This window comes from Bos taurus, chromosome 7 (assembly GCF_002263795.3).
Source record: "Bos taurus isolate L1 Dominette 01449 registration number 42190680 breed Hereford chromosome 7, ARS-UCD2.0, whole genome shotgun sequence".
In the NCBI taxonomy this organism is placed as follows: Eukaryota; Metazoa; Chordata; class Mammalia; order Artiodactyla; family Bovidae; genus Bos; species Bos taurus.
In genome coordinates this window covers 94,045,825-94,071,735 of record NC_037334.1, presented here as the reverse complement: position 1 = coordinate 94,071,735, position 25,911 = coordinate 94,045,825, and the positions used below count along the sequence as shown (strand labels likewise).

Below are 25,911 nucleotides of genomic sequence, written 5' to 3'. Positions count from 1 at the left end.
TTAGAGCTATCTGAGTAAAACTCCTATAGGATTCCCTATTTTATTTTAATTTTTCCTATTTAGTACCCACTCCGGAAGCTTCCTTATTTAGTCTTCAAGTAGTGACAAGTAATAAATGACATCAAACTGTTTGGGTGCTTAGAGATGGGAAATCGTGCTACATTCTAATATTGGAGCTGACTGATCCGGGTGAGAGCCTGTTTCTTCTACTTGGCTGTTTGCATTGATGTGTTAGGTAATGCTCGTATCTGCCAGTGCTTCTGTGAGCACCAGGAAGCTCCCTGAATGCGCTGTCTTAACTCCACTGTCTTCCTCACGGTGTCGTCCCTGACTGTAAGCACCAGGAAGGTAAGACCCACGTTTGTTGGGCTTCGCATTCTGTTCTAGTGCCTGGTATGGTGCCGAACATAGCAGACCCTCAGTGAGTTAATGAATTTTTTCTGTTAGTCAAAAAAATAATAAAGTGTCTTTCCCACCTGATCTCAACAAATCAAGTACAACCGTATAGTGTATTTTTGGCAATCAGAGCTTACCTCTCTTACCGTACGAAAATGATTCAGAAGTTCATGCAGAATTTTCATATGTATGTGTGTGTGTGTGTGTGTGTATATAAGAGGCCTGGCACTTTGGTATTAATCTTTCTAGATTAACTCAGCAAGATTATGATTTGGGTTAGGCTAAGTTCTCAGAGTTAGCCTATATTTATATTGCTTATATTTAATCTATATAAGGAGAGGGTGATGGCACTCCACTCTAGTACTCTTGCCTGGAAAATCCCATGGATGGAGGAGCCTGGTGGGCTGCAGTCCATGGGATCACTAAGAGACACGACTGAGCGACTTCACTTTCACTTTTCACTTTCATGCATTGGAGAAGGAAATGGCAACCCACTCCAGTGTTCTTGCCTGGAGAATCCCAGGGACGGGGGAGCCTGGTGGGCTGCCGTCTATGGGGTCGCACAGAGTCGGACACGACTGAAGTGACTTAGCAGCAGCAGCAATCTATATAAACATGGGAACACATCTTACAATGGGATAGAATATTTGGATTTGGGACAGTGCTTCCCTAGCAATATTGTTAAGTGTAGTGGTAGTCGTTGTGTTAAGTAATCTGTATTTGTCATTAAAATTTTCAGTAATCAAGTATTATAAATAATATTGTGTAGATTAAAAAAAGCTGAAGCCTAGGTGGGATAAGTCAGGTGCTCAAGGACAAATAGTCACCCAATGATGGTCCAAACCCAGGGCTGTCTGGGTGAATAGTCTGTCGTTTCTCCTGATGCTGTGTTTCCCGTCTGTACTACCATGCTGAATTTTTCTGCTTGAAAACCTATCCAAAGTAGTAAAAGAGAGACATTTATCTGAACATACTTCCGATATTAGATACCTTGGACATAATAGTAGTGACCGTCGTTCAGTCGTGTCCGACTCTTTGAGACCCCAGGCTCCTCTGTCCACGGGATTCTCCAGGCAAGAATACTGGAGTGGGTTGCCATGCCCTCCTCCAAAGGATCTTCCCAACCCAGGGATCAAACTCAGGTCTCCTGTATTGCAGGCAGATTCCTTAACATCTGTGCTACAGGGAAGCCCTGCTGTTAGATACCTTGGACATAATGTATAAATAATATTAAAAGCTCTTTCAGAATAGCCATTTTGGTGAAAATTGCCATTTAACAAGAAAAATTCTAATTCATCTACTAGGGGTTTAGAAATTATTCATGACCCTTCTATATTGTAAAATAGTCTACGGATTTGGCCATTTCTATAGCCAGAGAAAAACCATCCTCTTGTCTAGCATGTATTACGTACGCAATCATCTTACAAATCGCAATGATCATCATTTAATACAAACTGAAGTTTGAGTATCATGTTTAATACAAAACATAGACAAATACTTGATAAAAAGTGTACGAACTGACCCCCTGGAGCCGCCACAGCAAGCAGTCTGGGCCACCAAATACTCTTAAAAACACAAGGGAGAAAAACGCACGAGTCTGGTGCAGCCTGGCAAGGACCCGGCCACCTGCGTGTCTTCCTGGTGGGAGTGGGAACAGTACAGTCTCTTTTGGAAGGCAGTTTGGCAGTAGGTATCAACATTACAAAAACACAAATCCTGTGGCCAAAACAATTGTGCTTGCAGAAGTTTATCCTACGGATATACGTATATATGTGTGAAATTATCATATACACAAGGTATTCTTTGGGACTTCCCTGTGGGCTCAGCGGTAAAGAATCCGCCTGCCACGCAGGAGACACGGGTGCAAGCCTTGGTTCAGGATGATCCCCTGGAGAAGGGGATGGCAACCTTCTCCAGTATTCTTGCCTGGGAAATGCTGTGGACAGAGGAGCCCGGCAGGCCGCAGTTCATGGGGTCACAAAAGGGTTGGACATGACTCAGCGAGTCAACAGCAGCATTCTTTGCTTCTACTTTTTTGTAATACCAAAATATTGGTAAAGAACCTAAATATCCATTAAGGGAAAGCTGATTTTTAAAAATTGTAGTGCATCAATATAATGGAGTATTATGCAGCTGTAAGAATGGGGATTTTTTTTTTAGCACTGATACAGAAGAAACATATATCTATATAATTAGACATAGGTATAATCTATAGTTAAGTAAGAAACAAGGGCATGGCAAAGTTTAAAATATGGCACTATTTGTGTCTTAAAAAAAGAAAGGAAAGAACTCACACACACATACACTCTTGACTATATATATTTGCTTGACTTTGCATAGAATAATATATGGGAAAGTATATAAGAAACTGGTAACATTAGTTTTTTATAGAAAAGGAAGCAAATTGACTAGGAGCCAGGGAGCAAAAGAGAGGCTTCTCCATGCATTTAAACATATAGTATCTATTTTTTTTTAATTCATTTTTTAGTTTAAAAACTTTTAGATACATGTATATCCTTCATTCCTGCATTTCAAGTTCTAGGACGTTAGCTTAAGGAAATCATAAAAGATGTACCAAACACTTATGTACAAAGATGTTTTTTATATCATTATTTATAAAATATATAGAGATTAATCAATGAAATGTTCAGCATTTAGACATTAAAAGCATGAAATATGTGCATAAGTGTTCACATGATACATCTTTGTAAAATGCAGCAAATTTGTTTGTTAAATATCAGGGCTTTGGATCAACTCTGCTTTGTTCATTGAATCCTTAGCATCTGACACAAATGTTTGACACGTAGTAAACACATGATTAATAATCATGGAAAAATTAATAAACAGAAAAGAGACTAAAAGAATATTTTCTAAAATGTTAATGTTTACCATAGGTGTTTGCTTTCTTCTGTACTTATTTTCCAAATTTTACATAATGAACATGTAACTGTTTTTACGATTGGGAAGAGGGACATTAAGTGTTGTAAGACTGCATCCTAAAAAATAATTCATGTTTTTCATGCCATGCCTATCTATAGAATGAATAGCTATTTTAATGAGCACTAGTGAGTGAGTGCCTTTGACCAGCAGTGCTTACAGAAATTCTGGAAAGGATGGTGGTGGCATGTAGGTGGCAGCTGGTACATTTAGTGAGTATCGGAGGTACATGCGGGGATAATTTGAATGCTAATTACAATATCACTCTGCACTTAGGAGGGACCGCAGAACTAGGATTAGAGTTATGTGATGAAACAGAGTTATGTTTACACTGAGATCTTTTCTGTAACATTAAACCTGATTTTTGTGTTTTCCTTGTTTTTGACTACAGACAGCTCTAGGTTCCGGTCCCCATGCAGTACCTCGCATATTCTGTGATCTTTCTAAGACTATATTTCTCCATCTGCAAAATGAGGCTAATAGTATGGTCTTTGCAGGGTTGTTTGCAGAGTGTATTTCTAATGCAAGTGGAGAGTTTAGCCCAGGACCTGGCATGTAGAAGGCCCTCAGGGTCGCTTCCCTCCCTTTCTGCTTCTCCCACATCCATCACTGTGTACTGGGTGTGAATGAAGGACTAAAAGTTGGCTTTTGTTCTTGTTTAGTCACCAAGTCATGTCCGACTTTTTTATGACCCCATGGATCACATGTAGGTGCCTTTGTCTATGGGGTTTTCCAGGCAAGAATACTGGAATGGGTTGCCATTTCCTTCTCTAGGAGATCTTCCCAACCCAGGGATTGAGCCTAGTGACTAATTTTTTAAGCAAACATTTTACTTAATCATACTAATGATCCTTTAAGATACAGATCATCCCATTTTATTAATATGGGGAGGGAGTGCCGTGTGAGGAACGGTGACCATCCTAAGACCATAGTGGCTAACACCTACCACATGCGGAAACCAAACACACAGACCCTCTCTGTGGCCTCCAGAATTTGTTCTAAGGGAAGAAGATGGAAATCCTCTATCGATTGTATTGCTGTGCCTGAGGACCCTGGAGAACTTATTACATTAGAATGGGTTCTGGATGTTTGCCTAAAGCCACCCACCTTTTGATGTCCACCCTCTAGCCCTGAGAAATTCCTTATCATTCTTGTAATCCCTGCAAATAAGATAAAGCAGGACTTGTAATGAAACATTATCTGTCCCTCCTTGCTGTCTGATTTCAACTGTTAAAAAAAATTTTTTTTTAATACTAATTTCACAGAATGGTTTTCCAATCTGTTTCCAATTGGTTTTTACTTAGTTTTGGCTGTGCTGGATCGTCGTTGCTGTGTGGACTTTTCTCCGGTTGCAGGGAGTGGGGGCAACTCTCCGGTTGCGGTGCACAGGCTCTCACTGCAGGGGCCTCTCTTGCTGTGGGTGCGGGCTCTAGGGTGTGTGGGCTTCAGCAGTTGTATCACATGGGCTCAGTAGCTGTGGCTCCCAGGCTCTAGAGCACAGTACTGTGGCGCACAAGCTTGGTTGCTCCCCGGCATGTGGGATCTTCCCTGATCAGGGATCACACACCATCTCCTGCATTAGCAGGCAGATTCTTTACCACTCAGTCACCAGGGAAGCCCCCACTTAATGTTTAATACATCTAAACACAATGAGCATATTTAAATAACAAAACTGGTGAGCGGGATTGAATTTGTGAAACCAAATTCCTGTATTTAGAATAGGTAAAATTAGTCTATAATTAATTATGTAAACTTAAACCTTAAATTTAAACAGTAAAAGACTTCAATATATAAAGACAATTTTATAAAACCTATCTGAATGATATGACTAAATTTTTGTGTGCTAAGTCGCTTCAGATGTGTCTGACTCATTGCAACCCTATGGACTGTAGCCCACCAGGCTCATCTGTCCATGGGATTCTCCAGGTAAGAATACTGGGGTGGGTTGTCATGCCCTCCTCCAGGAGATTTTTCTAAGCCAGGGATTGAACCTGTGTCTCTTACGTGTCCCGCCTGCCAAGTTCTTTAAGTGACTAAAATGTTGATTAAATCTCTCAATTAAGCTAATCAGCTACTAAGGAGAAATACACAAACCATTTAGATGGATGAATATTTTATCCTGGCAGGAAAAAAACCCCATAGCAATAAGCACTATTAAAAAGACTTTTCTTAAGCCGTGTGTTTTAAGCGCAGTCACTGAGGACTAACTTCACCCTCGTACTGATGAAACTCACAGGATGCGAGCCATTAGTTTTCTTCCACAAAATGACCTTACCTTGATTCCTGGCTTCACTGTTTTACATTTTTAATTGATATTTCCCATTATCTTTGCTAAGCTGGAGGAAATAAATAAATGCCCATTTCCTAAAGAAAAGTATTTAAATGATCCTTAGAAACAGAAAAACAATGCAGAAATTAGAAGGAAAACTTTGGCATTTGGACTAATAAAGTGAATAATAGAAATTCTTCTTTAAAATGTCAATTTATAATGTCTTTGTTTGCCCCAGCTAACAGTCTGCCTGGAGAGTGATACTTCTATTTGTATTTCAGCATAGCAGCAGTTTGGCTCAGATGAAATATCTGATTCTTAATACTGGTAGATGTGCCAAAAAGCCACACAAACCAGAAGGTTAAAAATAATTTCTATCAACTCTGCACAGTGTGTTTGAGGAAGAGCAGATTGTTGTAACTTTCATGCTTACAATCAGAGTGCATTCATAAACAGAGGCATTTAAACATTTATACGTATCTGATATCTGGGACATAGTGCAGGGCACGGAAGCCTGGCATGTTGCAGTCCATGGGGTCTCAAAGAGTAGGACATGACTGAGCCACTGAACAACATCAACAGTATACCTGATATCGTAGAAACACCAAAAGCTGTGTAGGAGAAGTCAGTATTTATTGTAATCTATCTTCTAACATTCAATGATACTAATAAAAATAATAGTGACAATATTTTTGAGAACTTACTGTATACTGAGAGGAGGTGAAATATTTTACAAATTCAGAGTTAATTTATTATATTAGACATATATATAAATCTTTACTATATTTACTATATATTTATATATAATTTTATATCCACATACATATTTACTATATAAAAATATATATTTACTATATATAAAAAATATATATTTACTATATATATGATATTTACTATACTTACTATATACTATCTTTACTATATATATACACACTATATATTACTATATATATTTACTATATATTTACTATATATGTCTTTACTATATTTACTATATATATAAATATACTATATATTTATTTACTATATATATGTAAGTCTGTACTATATTTACTGTAAGACTTTGCTATATTAGATTTAAGAACAATCTTAAATCCCTCTAAGCGTGTAGTGACTTATTCACCTGAGAGAAGGTGTACCTGAAATAGTTTTCTTTGTCCTCCTGGAAAAAGTACGCAAAGAAAATTCTAGGAGTAGATCACACCCTCTTGCAGCTGCACTGTATCCTGCCTCCTTGCTTCTGGAGGTTTTCTTGATATGTTTTTAAAATAGGTATTTGGTTTTATGTTGGTCAAGTTCTCACGCAATTTGTGTGTGTGTGGTGTTTGGCTGGAGTTGCTAATATTAGCTGTGATCCAGAACTCAAAGTGTTTATGATTTTATTATAGAGGTTCCTGAATGGTGGTAACTATGTAGTTCTAACTTCCTTCTGAAACACGTGGGAACAGGGGGCTAGCAGGAAAGGATGGAGCTCGAGGATGAGAGGTGTGTAACTTTCAGACAGCAAGCAGGGCACCTTCCTGAGATGCACAGTGAGTCCTTCTTTCCAGCAGGTATGGCTTTAAAACTTGCCTCTGGGTCACCACCTGCTTGCATGGCCTTCGCCGTCCCCAATTCTTTCAGCTTCTATGGAAAACGATTCCTCACTCTTCTTCTTTTTAAAAAATATTTACATATTTGGCTGCCCCGGCTCTTAGTTGCAGCACCGGGGCGTGTGGGATCTTTCGTTCTGGCGTGCTAACTCTTAGTCGCAGCATGTGGGATTTAGTTCCCTGACCAGGGATTGAACCTGGGCCCTCTGCATTGGGAGCATGAAGTCTTAGCCACTGGCCCACCAGGGAGCACAACCTCCCTTATTCTTCTTGATGTTGGCATCTCTGACACCAGGGCTTCCCTGGTGGCTCAGATGGTAAAGAATCCGCCTGCAAAGTGGGAGAGTTGGGTTCAATCCCTGCGTGAGGAAGATCCCCTGGAGAAGGGAACGCTCCTACCACTCCAGTATTCTGGCCTGGAGAATTCCGTGGACAGAGGAATCTGGCAGGTCTATCCATGGGTGGCAAAGAGTTGGGCACGACTGAGCAACTTTTGCTGACTCTCTGGCACAAAAAGGATTGGGGGTAGAAGGTCCAATCAGAATTTAGACTTGAGAGATGTTTATTTCAAGAGTCAGACCAAGTATAATGCACTTTACTAAAGCTAGAATAGCTTGTGGTGGGACAATAGTAATCTTTTTTTTTTTCCCCTTTACTGTGATCAATTGGATGCAAATGCATCTGAAGATCAACAATTTCTCCTTCTTGGAGCAGCAAATATAAATCTGATGGGGCTATTCACATACTTCAGAGACTGATCTCCTGCCATCCCACCAAAATAATGAAAGTGAAAGTGAAAGTCGCTCAGTCATGTCTGACTCTTTGCGACCCCATGGAATTCTCCAGGCCAGAATACTGGAGTGGGCAGTCTTTCCCTTCTCCAGGGGATCTTCCCAATCTAGGGATCAAACCCAGGTCTCCCACATTGCAGGCAGATTCTTTACCAGCTGAGCCACCAGAATAATGAAACACCTTAATTACCTGTGATCTGGCCAAGTTCTAGATTGTTTTGTTCAGTTATTTAGTCAAGATCTGTCTTTGGTCTCCTAAGAAATCAAGAGAGCCAGGAATAAAGAGCAGGAATTGGTGGGAAAGAAAAACAGAGCCCTGTCTTTCTGTTCTTCTGCACCAGGTTTTAGCTCAAGCACAGGCTTGATTGCCAGTTCTGTTGGGCAGTCGATCCCAAAGAAAGGACTGTTATTTTCCTTAGAGGAGCAAATTGTGGCTATTAAAATTTGAGTTGAGACGTTTTAACAGTAAGGTATGTGACGTCATTTCAAGCGTCATGAAAAGGGGTTAAATGAAAGACTGGCTAGGCTAGATGGATAAAATTCTTATTTTATGAAGGCAGTGTAAGAGACAGAAGTGCAAAATCAATAGCAAGGAGGACGGTGCAGAGCTCAAATAAATCACCCGACAAGGCCTGTGAACAGACCTGAGAAAGATAGTGTATTTCCTCGTGAAAAGAGTTTCACGCCCACTGCCTTGCCACCAGCTTCCTGTACCAAGGCCCTGCTCCACCTCACTCTGAGCGAATGACTTTTCTACCTGCATTGTTGAGAAAGGGCTTCCCAGGTGGCCACAGTGGTAAAGAACCTGCCTGCCAGTGCAGGTAGATGTAAGAGACATGGGTTCAATCCCTGGGTCGGGAAGATCCCCTGGAGGAGGGCATGGCAACCCACTCCAGTATTCTTGCCTGGAGCATCCCATGGACAGAGGAGTCTGGCGGGCTACATGGGGTCACACAGTTGGACATGACTGAAGCAACTTAGCACACATGCACACACATGGTTGAGAAAACAGAAGCAATTAGGAACCCCCACATCGTCACATCTTTCTTCCACCAAAGTCTCAGACCTGCCTCCTGTGTACGACATTCTTACTTAACCTCCCATCACAGGGGGTAGGTATCTCTGCCCTTCCTTCCATACGGGCTTTGTCCTATCCCTTCCCACACACGTCACCCCTGCAGTAGGTGCCCCCTTTTCTGCAGCATCCCTTTCACCTCTGCACTGTATCATTCTGAGAGCAAGTAATGTACGGTAGCAGTGAAGTGAAGTGAAAGTTGCTCAGTCGTGTCTGACTCTTTGCAACCCCATGGACTATATAGTCCATGGAATTCTCCAGGCCAGAATACTGCAGTGTGTAGCTTTTCCCTTTTCCAGGGGATCTTCCCAATCCAGGGATTGAACCTAGGTCTCCCGCATTGCAGGCAGATTCTTTACCAGCTGAGCCACAAGGGAAGCCCACGAGGTAGCAGAGCACTTCTCAAATTTTACCTTGTGTATGCATCACCCAGGAATCTTGCTAAAATGCAGATCACCATTTGAGTAAGGCTGCATTTCCCATCTTAAAAAAAGCAAAATCCCCTCTTTGACCCCATGCATATACTCGCCAGTCCATCCCCATTTTTTAGCACCCCTTTACAACCAGACTTTCTGAGAGAGTTGTTTGCAATGTGTCTGCTTTTCACTCATTGCCCAGTCTGTCCACCCCAAGCTTCTGTCTCCACCGCTGAACCAAAATTGCTTTTGTCAGTAAACTCCGTTTGGTGAAAAACCCACGGACAGGGGCTCCTTGACCTTGCTGAAGCAGAGTTTCAGAGAGATTACCCCTCCCTTCTTCTGGACACACTCGCCATTAACTTCTGAGATGCCTCTTCCTCATTTTTCTTCTACTTCAGTCTTTTTCAGTCTGCTTTGCTAGCTCCTCCTGGTCTGCCTAACAGCCACGTTTTGTTGTGCCCTGGGACTCTGTCTTGTCCCTGGGTATTCTTATTCCCAGGACTCTGTGGGCCTTCTACATGCCACGGACTTCCAAATCTGTATCTCCAGCCCCGACTCATACCTCCATCCAGCTATTGATGTCACCTCCTGAATATCTAACAGGCATATTTTTTTGCGGCCCAAATGCATCCCTTCATCTCCTTTCTCCCCTAAGTTTGCTATTCCTCTACCCTTCTCTAGTTCAATAAAACAAAACCAAAACAGCCTCATTTACCATGTCCCTCAACCAAGAATATAGGCAATTCTTTGATTTCTCTTTTTCTTACCTCGTAGATCCAATCTTAGTATCATGTCTATGATGACTTTTTTGGCAAAACATCCTGAATATGCCTACCTGGGTCTAAGCTTTCATCCCCTGGTGGACCGCAGTAATAACCTCCTCTCTTGGTCTCTATTATGCCTAAATGGTCTTTTAAAAATGTAAATTAGATTCTGTTTTTTTTATTTTTTTGCCTGAAACTCTCCCATGAGGCCCGGAATCAGGCCTGGAATAAAATCGCCGCTGCTCGCTTTGCTTGACTTGCCGTCTGTGGCCTTGCCCGCTTCTCTGATACCTTCTCGCTCCACTCCCCTCTCCACTTGGCCCCCAGCGGTGGCCATCCTTTGTTTCCTCCGAGGAGTTCACTTTGTTTCTCCTTAGCACTTGTGCATTGTCTGTCCTGGTGAGTTCCTGCCTTGTTCTAGTGGTCAGCCTTTGGCTTCCAGATCAGTCTCCCCGGACCCCTTCTCCCACACACCAGCTTTTCCAGCTCTCTTGACAATGGCTTTGGGGGACTTGGCCGATGGGAGGTGCTGAAAGGAGGGAAGAAGGAAGAAAAATGGGAAAATTTCCTTCTTTCTGTGTTTTCCTCTTTCTTCCTGCACCCTGCCCCCAACACCACCACCTTTGGAGACATTTTCCAGAGATACCCTCTCCTGCATAATCCCGAGTACCGCCAAGCAGTCGCGACCATGGCTCCAGCTCTTGTCCTGGTTCATCCACGTGGTCTGGCATCTGGCCCGATGATGCCCCCTCCCTCTGGGAGTGGCTTCCTGCTTCGCCGATGTCTGTCACATTCTTACTCTCAGTGTAGCGGCTTCTCTGAGTGAATTTCTGTGTGTCTGAAATGCCCGGAGGAGTTTCTATCTTCCCAACCTAAGTGGGTCTCAGGGATGAAGTTTGTCCCCAGGGTAGCCCTCTTAGAGCTCTGAGTCACTCTCCAGCCCAAGCACCTGTTTTGACTCTGTTCATTACCTTTTTCACTTTCTGTGATTTTTCTTCTTCATTTACCTACATGTTTGTTTGGTGCTGTCTTGCTTATTACCATTTGCCCAGAGTTTTGAATAGTGTCTTACATGTAGTTGGTATTCAGTAAGTATTTATCGAATGAATGAATGAAGGAAATGGACTGAGATTTGGCTAAACTGCTGCTGCTGCTACTGCTAAGTCACTTCAGTCGTGTCCGACTCTATGCGACCCCATAGACGGCAGCTCACCAGGCTCCCCCGTCCCTGGGATTCTCCAGGCAAGAACACTGGAGTGGGTTGCCATTTCCTTCTCCAATGCATGAAAGTGAAAAGAGAAAGTGAAGTCGCTCAGTCGTGTCCAACTCTTCGTGACCCCATAGACTGCAGCCTACCAGGCTCCTCCATCCATGGGATTTTCCAGGCAAGAGTACTGGAGTGGGGTGCCATTGATACTGCTCAAATGTGTGTGTCTAAGTTGCTTCAGTCGTGTCCGATTCTTTGTGACATTATGGATTGTAGCCTGCCCATGGGACTCCTCTGTCCTTGGGATTTTCCAGGCAAGAATACTGGAGTGGGTTGCCAGGCCCTTGTCCAGGGGATCTTCCTGACCCAGGGATTAAACCTAAGTCTGTCCTGTCTCCTGCATTGATGGGGAGTTGTTTACCACTAGTGCCCCTGGGAATGAAGTTAATGATTATCCGGCTTCTAAAACTCAGAAAAGAAAAAAGACAGTAAGAGAAAGGGAAATTAGGCAAAAAAGAAGAAGAGAATGTTTCCCCTTGGGAAGAAGCAAAATTAGTGGGGAGAAGGAAACTAATCAGTATATAATATCTACTAACGCGCCAGTGGCTTTATGTATGTGATTTCTTTCTGTTCCCATATCAACATTCAGGTAGACATTATCTCCATCTTACTGGTGGGGAAACTGAGAACACGAGAGGCTGAGTAAATTGTACAAGTTTGCGTGGCTGTAAAATGCACACAGCAGGATTCAAGCCCACAGTGGCCATCTGCTGATTAGGACAGGCCCAGGAGCTGCTATCAGTGTGATAGAGTGGGCCTTTGTTGTTTTCTTCCCGGTTGATTTCAGGATGAGCCTGTTTTTGTGATTTAGTCTGCAGTAAGAAAGGGGTTTAGGGGGTAGGCCCACCTCATATATCAGCAGCATCCCGTCGAGCACAAAGTTGTTTTTCAGGGACGTGCTACATATGGCATCGATAAAGAAAGATGGGCAAGTTCCCTTCAAATTCAGCATGCCCTTTTTTTGTACCCACGTTGCCTCTGTTTTGTTGAATTTCATTGAAGAGCCCTATTGTCTTCTTAAAGAGGACAATTAAGTTCTTTTTTTTTTTTTTATCTCTTTTAGAATTTTCCGCAGTTTATTGTGATCCACATAGTCAAAGGCTTTGGCATAGTCAATAAAGCAGAAATAGATGTTTTTTCTGGAACATCTGGAGATGCTTTTCTCTCTTTTTTTTTCTTTTTCTTTAATAGAAAATTATTTAATTAGTATACATGTGTTCACAATTAAGTTCTCAATTTTGTCCTCAACTTGCTACATTATGGCCAGGTCTGAAATGGTGGATTATATTAGATTATGGGCTTCGCTGCTGGCTCAGATAGTAAAGAATCTGCCTGCAATGTGGGAGAGACCTGGGTTCAATCTGTGGGTTGGGAAGATCCACTGGAGAAGGGCATGACAACCCATTCCAGTATTCTTGCCTGGAGAATCCCCATGGATAGAGGAGCCTGGCAGGCTACAGTCCAAGGGGTCGCAAAGAGTCGGACACAACTGAGTGACTGAGCACACATATTAGATTATGCAGTTTATAGGGAAACTGAGGAAGAAAAGCCCCAAATGGTGGAACAAATTATTTTTTCTTAATGCTGATCTCCCTTGTCTGGTGGATTCAAGTCAGGCCATCAACATGGCTTTGACATTGCATTTTCCCTGATTTGTTCTTAAGACCTTTCTCTATCCCCAAACTTTGTGCTCTCAGAACCCCGAAAACTTACAGCAAACAAACAAATCACAGAAATTAAATAGCAATAAAACTGTTGTTGGCTTCATATAAAAAAATATTATCCAGTATTTAAATGGCAATTATTTCCAGAAACTTGGCAATTGTAACCGTACAAATGATGAAATTGATTCCAGTCGGAGTCCATCTTTGTTTGGAAAGGAAATACCAGTAGTGTTTGAAAAATGGATTATTAAAGACCTTGCTTTGCTGAAGGTGGCTCATATGTTCTATTTGCTAACACAGCATCTTGTTGGGGGAAAAAAAAATAAATGCAGCTTTTCCCTACCCCAGATTATTTTCACTACAGATCTTTAGAGCAGGAAATAAAAAACAGCTAATGGTTCATGGGGCATGTGGAATTAGTTTAAGCAAAGCCAAGCCCTGGTCCTGCTGACCGCCTCCTCCTTCCTGTACTGTTTTGTCTATGCCGGCCTTAGAATATGTCAACAAATCTCTTTTAAGCTCTGATGGGAAGAAAGGAGGGTGATTCTCTCTCTTTCTCTAAGGGAGTAATTTACAACAGATGTGCTTTCTTTTTTTTTTTTTAAGAAAGGTACAAGTTTGTCTTGTAAAATATTTGTAAAGAGAAATAGCCTCCGGATTTCACAAAGTAATCCTTACTCGGTCTCGGAGATGTCACAGAGAGCGTTGCTTTTATAACACTAATGTGATTCTTTGCTCACACAATTTGATTAAACTCAAGATTAGTTTTTGGGAAGAGCCAAGTTTAAATATCTAAAACAATGTAGTGAAGAAATACCATATGTTACTTGATGGCTTTTTGACAGTGACCTGAAAGGAGTCCAGTTTCAGTCATGAGACCTGGAATCCCAGGAACTCTTTCTAACTAGAGTAATGAGACCCTAACTTCTCCAAGCCTCCCTTTCCTTATCCATAAAATGGGGAAACCACCTGCCCCTGCCATCCAAGTGGGAAGATAAGTTAAAAATGCTTAATAAAGTCCTATACGAGGTGAACAATTTCAAACAAACCTATTCAAGAAAACATCTTCCAGAGTTCCATACCTTCATGTATATGCTTTTTTTTTTTGTATAGTTAGTAAAAGGAATCTTTTTAAAACTACTTTTTTAGTAAGCAGATTGGCAGCAAAGCTCGTGCTGTTTAAAATAAAATAATAAATCCTGGCTCTGATTCAGCCATGAGGCTCGTTGAAGAAAAAAACCACTGATTTAATGGGAAGTGTTACCTGCATAAGTGCTGACAGATAAAAATCACATGAGAAAAAGGTGTATGCTTTGCTGAGTATGACTGACTTCGGCCTTAGAGAGTGTGCAGCTTTCAGCAAGCAGGGAATACTGTAAAGAGATGAATTGACTCCTCATTTTTCAAATCCCGTATCTCAGATGAGGACAGATACAGCTGGGGGCACCAAACGAGAGTGAGCATAGATGGGGGTAGAAGTTTGAGTTGGGATGAAAGGCATCTGGTCTTTGGTTTGCTCATGTAGGGAATGAGAGTAATAATACCCTTCACCCTTGTGTGACTGTTGCAAAGATCAAGTAAATCGATACATGCTTATGTAAAATGATACAACCAGAGATAACCTGATTGAATTTAATGACAAAGAAATTATATAAGCATAGTATTCCTTAGGTATCACAAATAAGGAGGAGAAAATTCTCATCTTTATGAATATTTAATAAAATTAATCATTTAAAAAGTTTTTCAGTGCTTCCTTTTCAGTCTTTTCAAACTGTTAAGTAACATTAATGGCTAGCATGTACTAAGCACTTTCTGTGTTCTAGACATTTGCAGTAAATGCTTTAAACTCAATTTTATAACCATCAAGGAGGGAGGCTCCATAGTTACCCCCATTTTACAGATGAAGATAAGTAAATTGCTCAAAATCACACAGTTAAGGCCATAATGGAAGCACAACCTGAACTAGGGTTAACCAAAGAACCAGTTAGTCAGAAATCTAGAGTAGGGACGACAGAGGATGAGCTGGCTGGATGGCATCACCGACTCGATGGACATGAGTCTGAATAAACTCGAGGAGTTGGTAATGGACAGGGAGGCCTGGCGTGCTGCAGTCCATGGGGTCGCAGAGTCGGGCGCGACTGAGTGACTGAGCTGAAGACTATGGTTGTCTAGAAGGTTTACAGCCTTCCCTAAACTCAGTTGCCCCCTAAGCTGTGCATTTGAACTCCAGTCAGATTTAAAAACACATCTGGAAATGAAACAAATGATTTCGAAAGAGGCTTTTAAACACACATGTACACACAACTTTTTCATTAGAAACTGGGATAAAGAAGAACTCGCCCGGCACTGCTGTTTAGATCCAGAAGCAAGCCCAGGCTTCTGCTCCCTATCGGCAGTCAGGCTGACAGTACTGGGCCCATAGAAAGTGCAGGAGAAACTCTGTTCCCGGCCGCGTCCTCAAATAAACGGTGTCCTCAAATAAATCAGCCAAATAGCCCCGGGGGCAGAGGCTATTCCACAGCCTTGCTATCTCCTCTGTAAACTGGCTAATCATCACCAGAAGGGATTTTTTAGGACACACCTAATTTAACCTTTTTTTTTTTTCAAAGGATCCCAAGGACAGACAGTGACTTGTCTTAGGCCACCATAATCCTGAGTGTGCTTATACATTTTCTAGACCTTTCTACAATGCGTGCATTTTGACTTTGCAGAATTCTTATCTCAACACTTGGACTGTCCTGGGTGAAGGTTTCCTTTGTCACTGATTTTCCTGTCTGGTTGCTTGGGAACAGCAGCCTTGGGGCTTCTGCTGTGGCTTCTATTGAGGTCAGCCTGGAGCCAGGCCGTGTGGCCCTTTCCCTTGAGAGTCCATCTGAAAGCAGAGCGGTCTCCTGGGACAGAGCGCCAAGAGATGGCATCATCTATAGCACCGCCCCCTGGAAAGTGTACTTCCTGCCTGCTGGCAAGGAGATTAGTCAAAGGTTTTGACACTGATATATAGCCCTGATCTTTCAAGCGATTACAGGAACTAACTGGACAGTTACAAGGAATTTTCTTAAATGCTTAGAGAGAGGGAGACTGGTACATCCCTCGAGGTCTACATGAGGGTTTTGAGTAGAAAGAAATTGGGCTCCAGGGAACTCTCCCTCCCAACAGCAGATTCATCTGTGCCGCCTGGGTACTTTCTGTAAGGTTTATCTACATTTATATTTAATGGAAAGGTAACATTTTATGTATAGCCTTTTTACAAATAATAAAAAATTAGAACTTAAGGTGGGTAGTGAATGATTTCGTTTTTGCCTGGCTTCAAGTCATCTTCAAGAATATTCACCTTCACTTCCCCCAGGTTCTTTGTCTGCTCCTCATCCTCCTGTCCCGTGGGGTGTCCCTTCTTCAAGTTTTCCTCTCCCGTTTCCTTTCTCTTTCCTTCAGTCTCCTCTTTCTGCTCTTTCATCCTTTTCCTTTTCTCTCTCTCCTTCCTTCTTTCCTTCCCTCTTTTCCTCCCTCCCTTTCTTTGCCCTTGTTTTCTTCTGTTCTTTCTTTCCTGGCTTTCATCAAACCTTTAAGAGTGCCAGCTGCCATTTTTAAATGCCCGTTTTCATTGCTTGGCCCAAGGGATAGTGCTTTCCAAATTTTTGTTATTTTGCAATCACCTTTCTGGAGAAGGAAATGGCAACCCACTCCAGTACTCTTGCCTGGAGAATCCCATGGATGGAGGAGCCTGGTGGACTACAGTCCACAGGATCGCAAAGAGTTGGACACAACTGAGGACTTCACTTTCACTTCACTTAAAGTTACATGCAGAATGTATAACATTAACGGGGTGAGGCACAACTAAATGTGATTAAAAATTGTACTGTAGAAAATGAGTACTGGAAAGCAAAGTATACTAAATAGAGGAAGCAAAAAAAATTAAGACCAGGTAAATGTTCATTCTGGGGGAAAAAAAGAGAAAACATGTAAAGTCAGCAGAAGGAGGGGGGAAAAAAACTCAATGTAACATTATAAAGAAACTAATATCACTTTCTAAAATGGAATCTGACAAGTTGACACGAAGTCATCTGGGGCACGACTAAACACGCATAAGAGGTTTCATATGTTTAGGCATACTCAAGTCGCTTCAGTCGTGTCCAACTCTTTGCGACCCTGTGGACTGTCACCCACCAGGCTCCTCTGTCCATGGGATTCTCCAGGCAAGAATATTGGAGTGGGTTGCCCTACCTTCCTCTAGATATATTGAGGAGTTCTAATATTTCAAAATTTTGTTTCAAAGGAACAAAAATAGATAAAAATAATTTGAATTGTCTTGATAAGGAATTGTATCCCAAGTTTTACTGCTATACTACTTCTGCTATATTATTGGCAGCAGATATTGTACTAAGAGCTCTATGTGGTTTATCTTCTTTAACTCAGTCCTCTTTATAACCGTGAAACGTAAATATTTTTGAGAACTGTTTTACTTTTTAAAAGAAAATATTCTGACTTCAATGGTGTCCATCTTTTTTTTTTTTTTTTAAAACAATGGGATAACAATACTTCTTACTTTTTAAAAGAAAATATACTGTCTTAAATGGTGTCCATCTTTTTTTTTTTAAATACTGGGGTAGCAATACTTCAGACAAAACAGACTTTATTTTCCTTTTAATTCTGTATTTATTTATTTTTGGCTGTGCTGGGTCTTCGTTGCTGCATGGACTTTTCTCTGGTTGCAGCGATGGGGGCTACTCTCTGGCTGTGGCGTGCAGGCTTCTCACTGTGGTGGCTTCTCTCATTGCAGAGCACAGTCTCTAGGTGCCTGGGCTTCAGTAGTTGTGGCTCCCGGGTGCTGGAGCACAGTCTCAGCGGTTGTGGTGTGTGCGCTTAGCTGCTCCACAACATGTGGGATCTTCTCGGATCAGGGATCAAACCCATTTCTCCTTCATTGGCAGGATTCTTTACCAGGGAAGCCCCCTGCATCTGTCGTCTTAGCCTTAACCATACCTGAGACACCTTTAATATTTCAGTGGAGGGTTCCTATTTTCAAGGTGAATGTTGGAAAAAGAGCCACGGCACCCAGTAACCTGGGTAAGATTTGATATCATAAAAACTGAATAAGACACTGAGATGAGATTCAGTAGTCAAGAGTCCCTGTGAGTTGTTGATTTCTCTGAGAATTTCAGTATTCTAGATTTAAGGCTGCAAGGTAGGTTCCTATGCCTGAAAAAAAGAAGGAATATTGCCACAAAGAAAACATTTTGCCACTTTATGTGCTTTTATTCAACCAACACCTCATGTCTAACATTTCCATAGGTTAGAAGTATAGATCCGAGAGGAAGTCGGTTTTGCAGGGCATGAGTGAAAAGACCAGGTGAGTGAACCAAGTTTACTGAGTGAACTAAGAAAGCTGTACACTAAAACCATCTTTAGTATAAAAAATAAATCACACGAAACATAAACATATTCCAAACACAGTTGTATACTTGGTGCTACGTTTGCTCACAGAAGAGCTGCAGTCCACAGTAAACTATCACGATTATGTATCATAGCAAATATCCTAAGTCTTACTGCTCACCTTTTGCGAGGTTACCTAGCGGGACTTTAAAGGAAAAGCAAAATTATGGTCCAGATGAGCTCTCTGGGGTGCACATCTGCATGCCTCCTCCAGAAGATTATAAGTAAGGTGAACATATGCTCTGGTTTCCTAGGACAGTTCTGTTTTGTGCTCGTCCTGATATGAGACTTCATAGCACTCCCCCTTTACACTCTTAAGACACGCTCTCACCCTAGAAAGTGAAGTAAGTTGAATTTTATAACATCAATATTTTGAGCAACATGTTCTACACGCCTGCTGTGTTGAACACAGCACAGGTGTCCAACAGATTCATTTTCTCTGATGTGAACAGGACCGACAGTGACCTCGTTGGTGTGAGTGACTGGCAGGATGCAGCTGGGTGCACAAGGAGCCCAACCCCACAGAACACACATCCTCTGACACCTATCACCTTGGCTTCTTGTTCTCTTTTGGAACAGAATCTGTGAATGGGAGCACATATTGATTCCTTAGGTCTTGAGAGTTTCCTAAATATCTCACAGCTAGGGACCAGAGAGTTCTTTCGGAAAATCCAGTGCATTTTCTAATGGGATACATGATAGTAAAATAGGTGACTATGAAAGAGTCACTATATTTCAGGTGTGCAGTTATGGATATTTTGTGGACTACTGAAAATAACTAGATTTTAAAAATCATATGGAATTATTAAAAAAAAAACTTGTATAATATACATCTCACATGTTTTCAGATTTATAGTTATAGTTCTATTTTATGGGTAAGTTTCTTTTTACATCTTGAAAAGAAACCTTAATAATGCATTAAAAAAAAAAAAGGAAACAATAGTGTCATTTCCAAGCTTTTCAATGATTCACTACCCTATGATATTTTTTTCCATCCAGGCTGGTTTATAAAGGAAAGTAAAAATGACAATAAAAGAAATGTACCAATTTATTCTCTACTAATAAAGTATTGAACATTAATGAAAAAAGTGTGAAATATTGGAAAGCAACACAGAGCAATTCCATTACCCATTGCAGTTTGGGGTCATATACTGTATATAAAGAGTAATTACTTCATTGGTTGGAGACCTCAGTGGAGGAATATAGAATTTGATGAAAGATTTTAAAATAAAAAATTTTATCCCAAAGCATTTCCTTTTCAAAATTTGCCAACACTCCAGACTTTTTTATTTTGAATTTTGGTGGCCAGGGGTGACAAGCTTGGAGGGTGGGATGGGTATGCAGAAGGAAGAAAAATTTTAAATGAGCAGATTTTAAAAAACTCTTTAGCCAATACTCAACATTAGTACTTGGATTTAAAGTATCTACTAAAAATAGTCTTTGTAGATGCCTAAAATGATACATCTTATTAATGAAGGGCTCGTATTTTATATTTGCACACTGCATTATTAATGTTAAATCTGGTGGTTTCTAACAACCTTCCAATTTCCATTTTTGAATCAAGTTTCTAGATTTCATTTTCTTGCTGATCATGGTGTTTATAATAATAAGTTTCCAAATCTTTGCAAGTCTTTTCTTCTTGTTTATCCTCACAGGGATCCTGGGCAGGAACTGAAATCTTCTTGGGTAGAATGAGGTCACAGTATATCATGCAGAGAATAGACTCTGGAGTTGGCTAGTCGTAGTCCTAATTCCAAGTGCTGTCATTTACCACGAGCCTGTTTTCTCTTCTGTAAAGTAGGGAAAAATACATTGGAGGATAGTGGTGAGGACTGAATGAGCTATGTGAAGAGCATTTTATGGTGCTTAATGAGTGTTTACATTTTACTTCTAAAAATAATTTAGAATACAAAAAAATAAATTAAGGAAAAAGCAGATAAACCATATAAAATCATGTCCAGTGAGTGCTGATTCATTTATGTCTTCTATCCCTATTACTTTTATAGTGGTTATAGAAAATCAGGGAACTATTCTGTTTATAAAAGTAAAATATATTGATTGCAAAGAATCTGAATATTATAAGAAGGCACGAGGAAGGCAAACATCCATTTTACCTTTAGTATTTTGACATATTCCCTTCATCATTTTTCCATCCTACCCATTTCAAAAATGTTAGGATTATGCTGTATATTACATTTACTTCCCATTCTTTTAAATTTCTAGTAGATCATAAGTATTTTCACTCTTTTAAGCAGTATTTTGTGATTTCCTAATAGTCTTATCATTTGTATTAACATAATTAATTATACCCAACATGTTAATGATTTTTGTTACTATAAAAAAAACTGCCATGAAAACTGCTTCGGATGTTTGTTGAATATACTAGAAATCCCATCCCTTCATTTGTCATATTTTTGAAATTTTTTTCCCACTTAGCCTTTTACATTTATAACTTTTGATATGTTTTTATTTTATGTAACTTTAGCTACTAATTATTTTTGTGATTTTCTTTACTGCTTGTATGTTTAGAAAGTTCTTTCCTATTCCAAGGTCAGTAAATAACTTACCTATCTTTTCTTCTGCTTTTATAATTTTTTAGTTATTTGCTTTTAAATTAATGTATATTTGGGATACTTTAGTTTGAGACAGATGCTGAGGTAGATTTGAGCTATCTCAAATAGGTTTGAAAATCTATTAAGGCATGATTTAATATAATTTTCCCCTAATAGTTAAAGCAATTACCCAGTAACATAATATTTCCTTCTTTATGATAGATTTATGATGGTGCTTTATCATACAACGATTCCTCTTTTAATGCTCATCTTTCATATTTTAATTATGTAAATATCTGGTACAATAAGTGCTTTCTCATTATTTCTCTTCTGCAAACATTGCTTAGCTATAGGTACTCTTCCAAATTTTAAAAATACTTCATCAAATTCTCCCCATTTTACACCAAACACATCAGGATTTGCTTGCAAAATTAAAATTTTATGTTCAACTAAAAGAATACATTCTTTTAATATTCAGTCTTCCATTGCAGAAATATATTATCTCTAATTTCTTAATAAAGATTCTGTGCATTTCTTTTTAAGGTATGGCTAAGTACCTTATACATTTTTTTGCTATTGTGAAAGAAATATTCTTCACCTCATAATTTCAGACTGGTTAGAGTTTATTCTCAGTAAACTTTCATTGTATAACCAGCATGCTTCATCTTCAACTTATTCTGCATGTAGAAAAATATTTTGTAAGAACACATTACTTCATAGATGTAAATGAACTTAGCTGGTGCTTGACAGAGAACAATGAAGGCTATGGAGATTATTAGAGCAGACCAATCCTGCAATTATAAAAGGAACAAGAAGGAGCCACTGGTTGTCCATTTTATTCTAAAATGTACAATTGCATAGGTGAAATGAATGCATTTTGTTTTATTCCTGGGGAGGGGAAAAAAGACCAGAAATCGATGCACCCGTGTTTGTAATGACAAGTGAAGGGCAACTTTTGAAGACAGTGGGGACTCCGAGAGTGTGTCATTGTTCTCTAAACTTTGAGCCTCATGCATTTCATCTACCTCATTGCCTGACAGTCCGTTTGGCATAAGTGAGATGAATCATGTAGGCAGTATCTCCTGTGGGAATTAAATTTAAAGTGAAGGCTCTAAGTAACTGGTATCTAAAGATCATGTTTATGAAACTGGCATCCACATCCCCAATCCCACTGTACCCTGTTGTCCTTGGAGGCTGCCCACACACCTGTCATTCACTTGCCCTCACTTTCCAAGGTGGCAGGATGCCAGCCCCAGCAAGTGTTCACAGTGCAAAGTGCTTTAGACTCTGCTAAAATGAAAGTCAGTATGTAAATGTGCAACATGACGACATTATTATTCTGGTTTCCTGGCTGCTTCCAGCAAGCACTGACTGCCACATGAGGTCTCAAGTGTTCTGGCAGTGTGCAAGTGTTCAGAAGTTAAAAGTAATGAAATTGGATCTACATTTCCACAGAGATTCAAGCTGGCATGGAGAAATGGAGTCATGGGTTGGATGGTCTCCACCAAACAGCCTAGGCAAGTGCCTCTGGTGCCAGGCTACTAAGCAGAATTTTCTATCGTGAAAGGCCACCATTATTTCTTCCTCTGGGTCTAAAATTACAAAACGTGCACATTACCCCCCAGGTTCACACCACTCTTTGGGTGCTTTATGCTCAATCTGCACCCATTCGCTGGAGCACACACCAGCTTTGCTTAGGTCCAGCACAAGTTTTAAGATGAGGAATTAAATACAAATAGAGGGAAAATGTTTAGTTAGAACCCTGACTAATCACCCATCTGCTGGAGCACACAGCTTAGGGCCAGCACACGTTTTAAAAGGAAGAATTAAATACAAATAGGGGGAAAATGTTTAGTTAGAACCCTGACTAATAGAGCATGAAGTATGTAGCTCTATTCTTAAGACAGGGCCCAGGCTATGTATTTTGCTGTCCCTAAGGTGCTGTCTAGAAGTGTCCACTTACTGGATTTCAGTTGATTTTATTATTTTTAATTAAAAAAAAATTTTTTTGTGTGCAGTTTTCATTGCTTACAGGTCTTATTTGCACCCAGCATTCCCTGCTATTAAAATAATCTGGAGCCAAGACCGAACTTAGGTCTGTGGGTGGTAGGCCAGAAAACTGGGTCTGCTAAGTATCATGTCATGGTGGGCCCAGGGTCAGCAGAGATTCCAGATTTGGTCATTCTGAGACCTGACTTCCCTCTTACAACTTCACGCTTCCTGTCCCCCTGCTGAAATGTTTCTGTTCATCAGGGCAAGAGCCACAGAATCTGAGTCTTGTGCTTTGCAGCCACCTGTACACTGACACAGGTCTCCAATGCTGAGTGCTCTTCCTGCTCCACCTCCCTTCTTGTCTAAAATTTTCAGGGGCTGCATGCATCCACTTATATCCATGGAAAAATGAAGTTCATTTATGTTTAAGAATGTAAGTGTTGACAATGAAAAGAATTCAAGCCCTGAAGGATATAGATACCTTTACTCACATAGAATCTCTTTTTTATTGTGTTTTAGGACAGTGAAAAAAAGGGATTTATAAATAAAATTTATGCCATCCAGGAGGTATGTATCAGTGTCCAGAACATCCTAGATGAAGTGGCTTCCTTTGGCGAAAGGATAAAGAAGTGAGTGATGCTGACATGCGAGCCCTGGCTTTCTGGGGGACAGTGTCCATTTGTTTCTCAGAGGGTGAAATGCCACATTCTTTCTGGCAGGGGACACTCCATCTGGGTGATCTATTGCTCAGTTTCATCATTATTTACTTTGTTTCTGCCAGTCTTTGGTTTTATGAAAGTTCTGTCAATTTCCTCCTTGAAATTTAGAACATATTGGTTGGAAAGAAGTCATACTTGTAGCTTTGAAAAAAATAACACCGTCCTAAATTTTAGCACATTTTCACAACGAGACTTTGTTCTTAGAATATGAAATTGCAATAGAAAAAAAAATAAATAAATCCAGTTAAATGAGGATTTCAGGTAATCAAGACACACCTGTATTTTATTATTGGTCAAGTTAGTTTCATCAATAAAGTTAAATTAGAAAAATATTATAAACAGCACCCTGGAAAATATTCTTTCAATTCTAACTAGCTGAGATCATAATTATAGATGAAATAAACTAATACTTTGTCATTTAGAAAATAAACAATTTTTATAATTTAAAAGTTAGGAATTAGAGATTCACAGAGAACAAAAGTAAAATTAAGAAACAATTTGCATTTTATTTTATCTTATATACTAATATATATTTTAAAACAACTTTTATTATAAAAATGGTAAGGTAGATTTATAAATAATAATCAGTGAAAAGTATACTAAGGGCTTATGCCACTAAACTACATGAAAATTGGCCTGCATAATGATTTCTAAATGGTCTGTTCAAGAAGGGGTGCTTTATACCTGGATAAGCCTATATGTTTCTAGTTTCATATCTCTATTCATTGTTTATTATTCATAACCAAAAGTATGCGGCAGATTTGGATGCTTGGGCATACACAGAAATTGAAAGGAGTAAATTATTTAAACTAAAGGTGTGGGTCCTTCATCTGGTGCCTTTCATGTTTCAAGGCATAATGCATTTTATTTTGTATAATTTTTAATACATTTCCACATATGCATAGGTGCTGAGTTTCCACTTTCTCACATTAGACACAACAGCCTCCCTCTGACTCCCAAATGGGACTTTTAAGCAACATTCAGTATCAGACTTCTAAAGATTGATTTCCACATCTTTCTTCTTCTTCGTGTTTTTCCATCTCTAAGAAATGTTTCCTTGTTCTCCACAACCTTTCTGCAGAAGCAGGGTGTAAAGTCCTAAATGGGGCATTTCCCTACTGGGTGTTGTCCTTTCCCTGAGGTATAGTGTGTGGACTATCTGACAGGAATATCTCATTTATAGCAGAAGACCCCGGGTCAGCTCTGAGGTCAGGACTGTTGCCGGGGACCAGCCCCGGCTGATCCAGGGTATTCGAAGGAGAGACGGCGTAGGCGAAGATCAGGAAACAATTGCTTAATTAAATGTTAATTAAGGATATAAAGAGTAATAGAATGAGGATAGCTCAGTAAAATTCAGTGAAGAAAAGAGGCTGAAATAAGGATAGCTCAGTGAGGAAATTCAGTGGAGAAAAGAGGCTGAATAATTCAGCCAGAAGGTAAGAGAAAGAACGACATGGTGAGACCAAGTTTCGGTGAACAAGGCCCGCACTTTATTTTCCAAAGTAGTTTTTATACCTTAAGTTATGCATAGAGGATAATGGGGGAAGGGGTAGAGTCAGGCAGCAAGCCAGGCTTTCTTCCTGCAAACATATCATATGCAAAAGCTTAGGTGATTTGCATCATCTTCTGGCCCGGAGGCCTGTTAACATTTTAAGACCTTTTCTTCAGAAAACTTATTTTTCTCTAAAGGTGATTGGTCAGGAGCCACCCTCCAAAAGCATTAGATAAAGTTGCATTCCTACAGAGCAAAGGTGTGGTGGGCTAAAACAAGAAAAAGAATTAACTCAAGGGTCCCAGGTTACAAACATTAAAGCTACTACTTACACCAATTATATTAATCAATACACTGCCAGGGACACAGCAGGTAAGGGATATGGAAACTTAGCAGCAAACATTGGCCCAACAAGTGAAAATCCCTTCACCAATACAATTTCTAATCAATCTTTTAACTACTCAAAAGAATCTGTGTTTAGACAGTTTAGAACATCTCCTGCCTCTCACAGTTGGGAGGCTCTGAACAATCACATGAGGCCGGAAAAACCTA

At 40.1% G+C, this 25,911-nt stretch overlaps 1 protein-coding gene across 9 annotated transcripts in view; it reads left to right on the top strand.

The window, feature by feature from the left end:
• Nucleotides 1-25,911, top strand: part of MCTP1 (multiple C2 and transmembrane domain containing 1) — a 1,071,916-nt gene that overhangs the window by 520,696 nt on the left and 525,309 nt on the right. For 6 of the 9 annotated variants that reach the window (XM_059888262.1, XM_059888265.1, XM_059888264.1 and 3 more), the window contains one exon: nucleotides 23,668-23,777. In XM_059888262.1, coding sequence (XP_059744245.1) covers nucleotides 23,668-23,777 — 110 coding nt within the window. The remainder of the gene's footprint in view (nucleotides 1-23,667; nucleotides 23,778-25,911) is intronic. The other 3 variants (XM_059888261.1, XM_059888267.1, XM_059888266.1) reach the window with 1 other exon arrangement.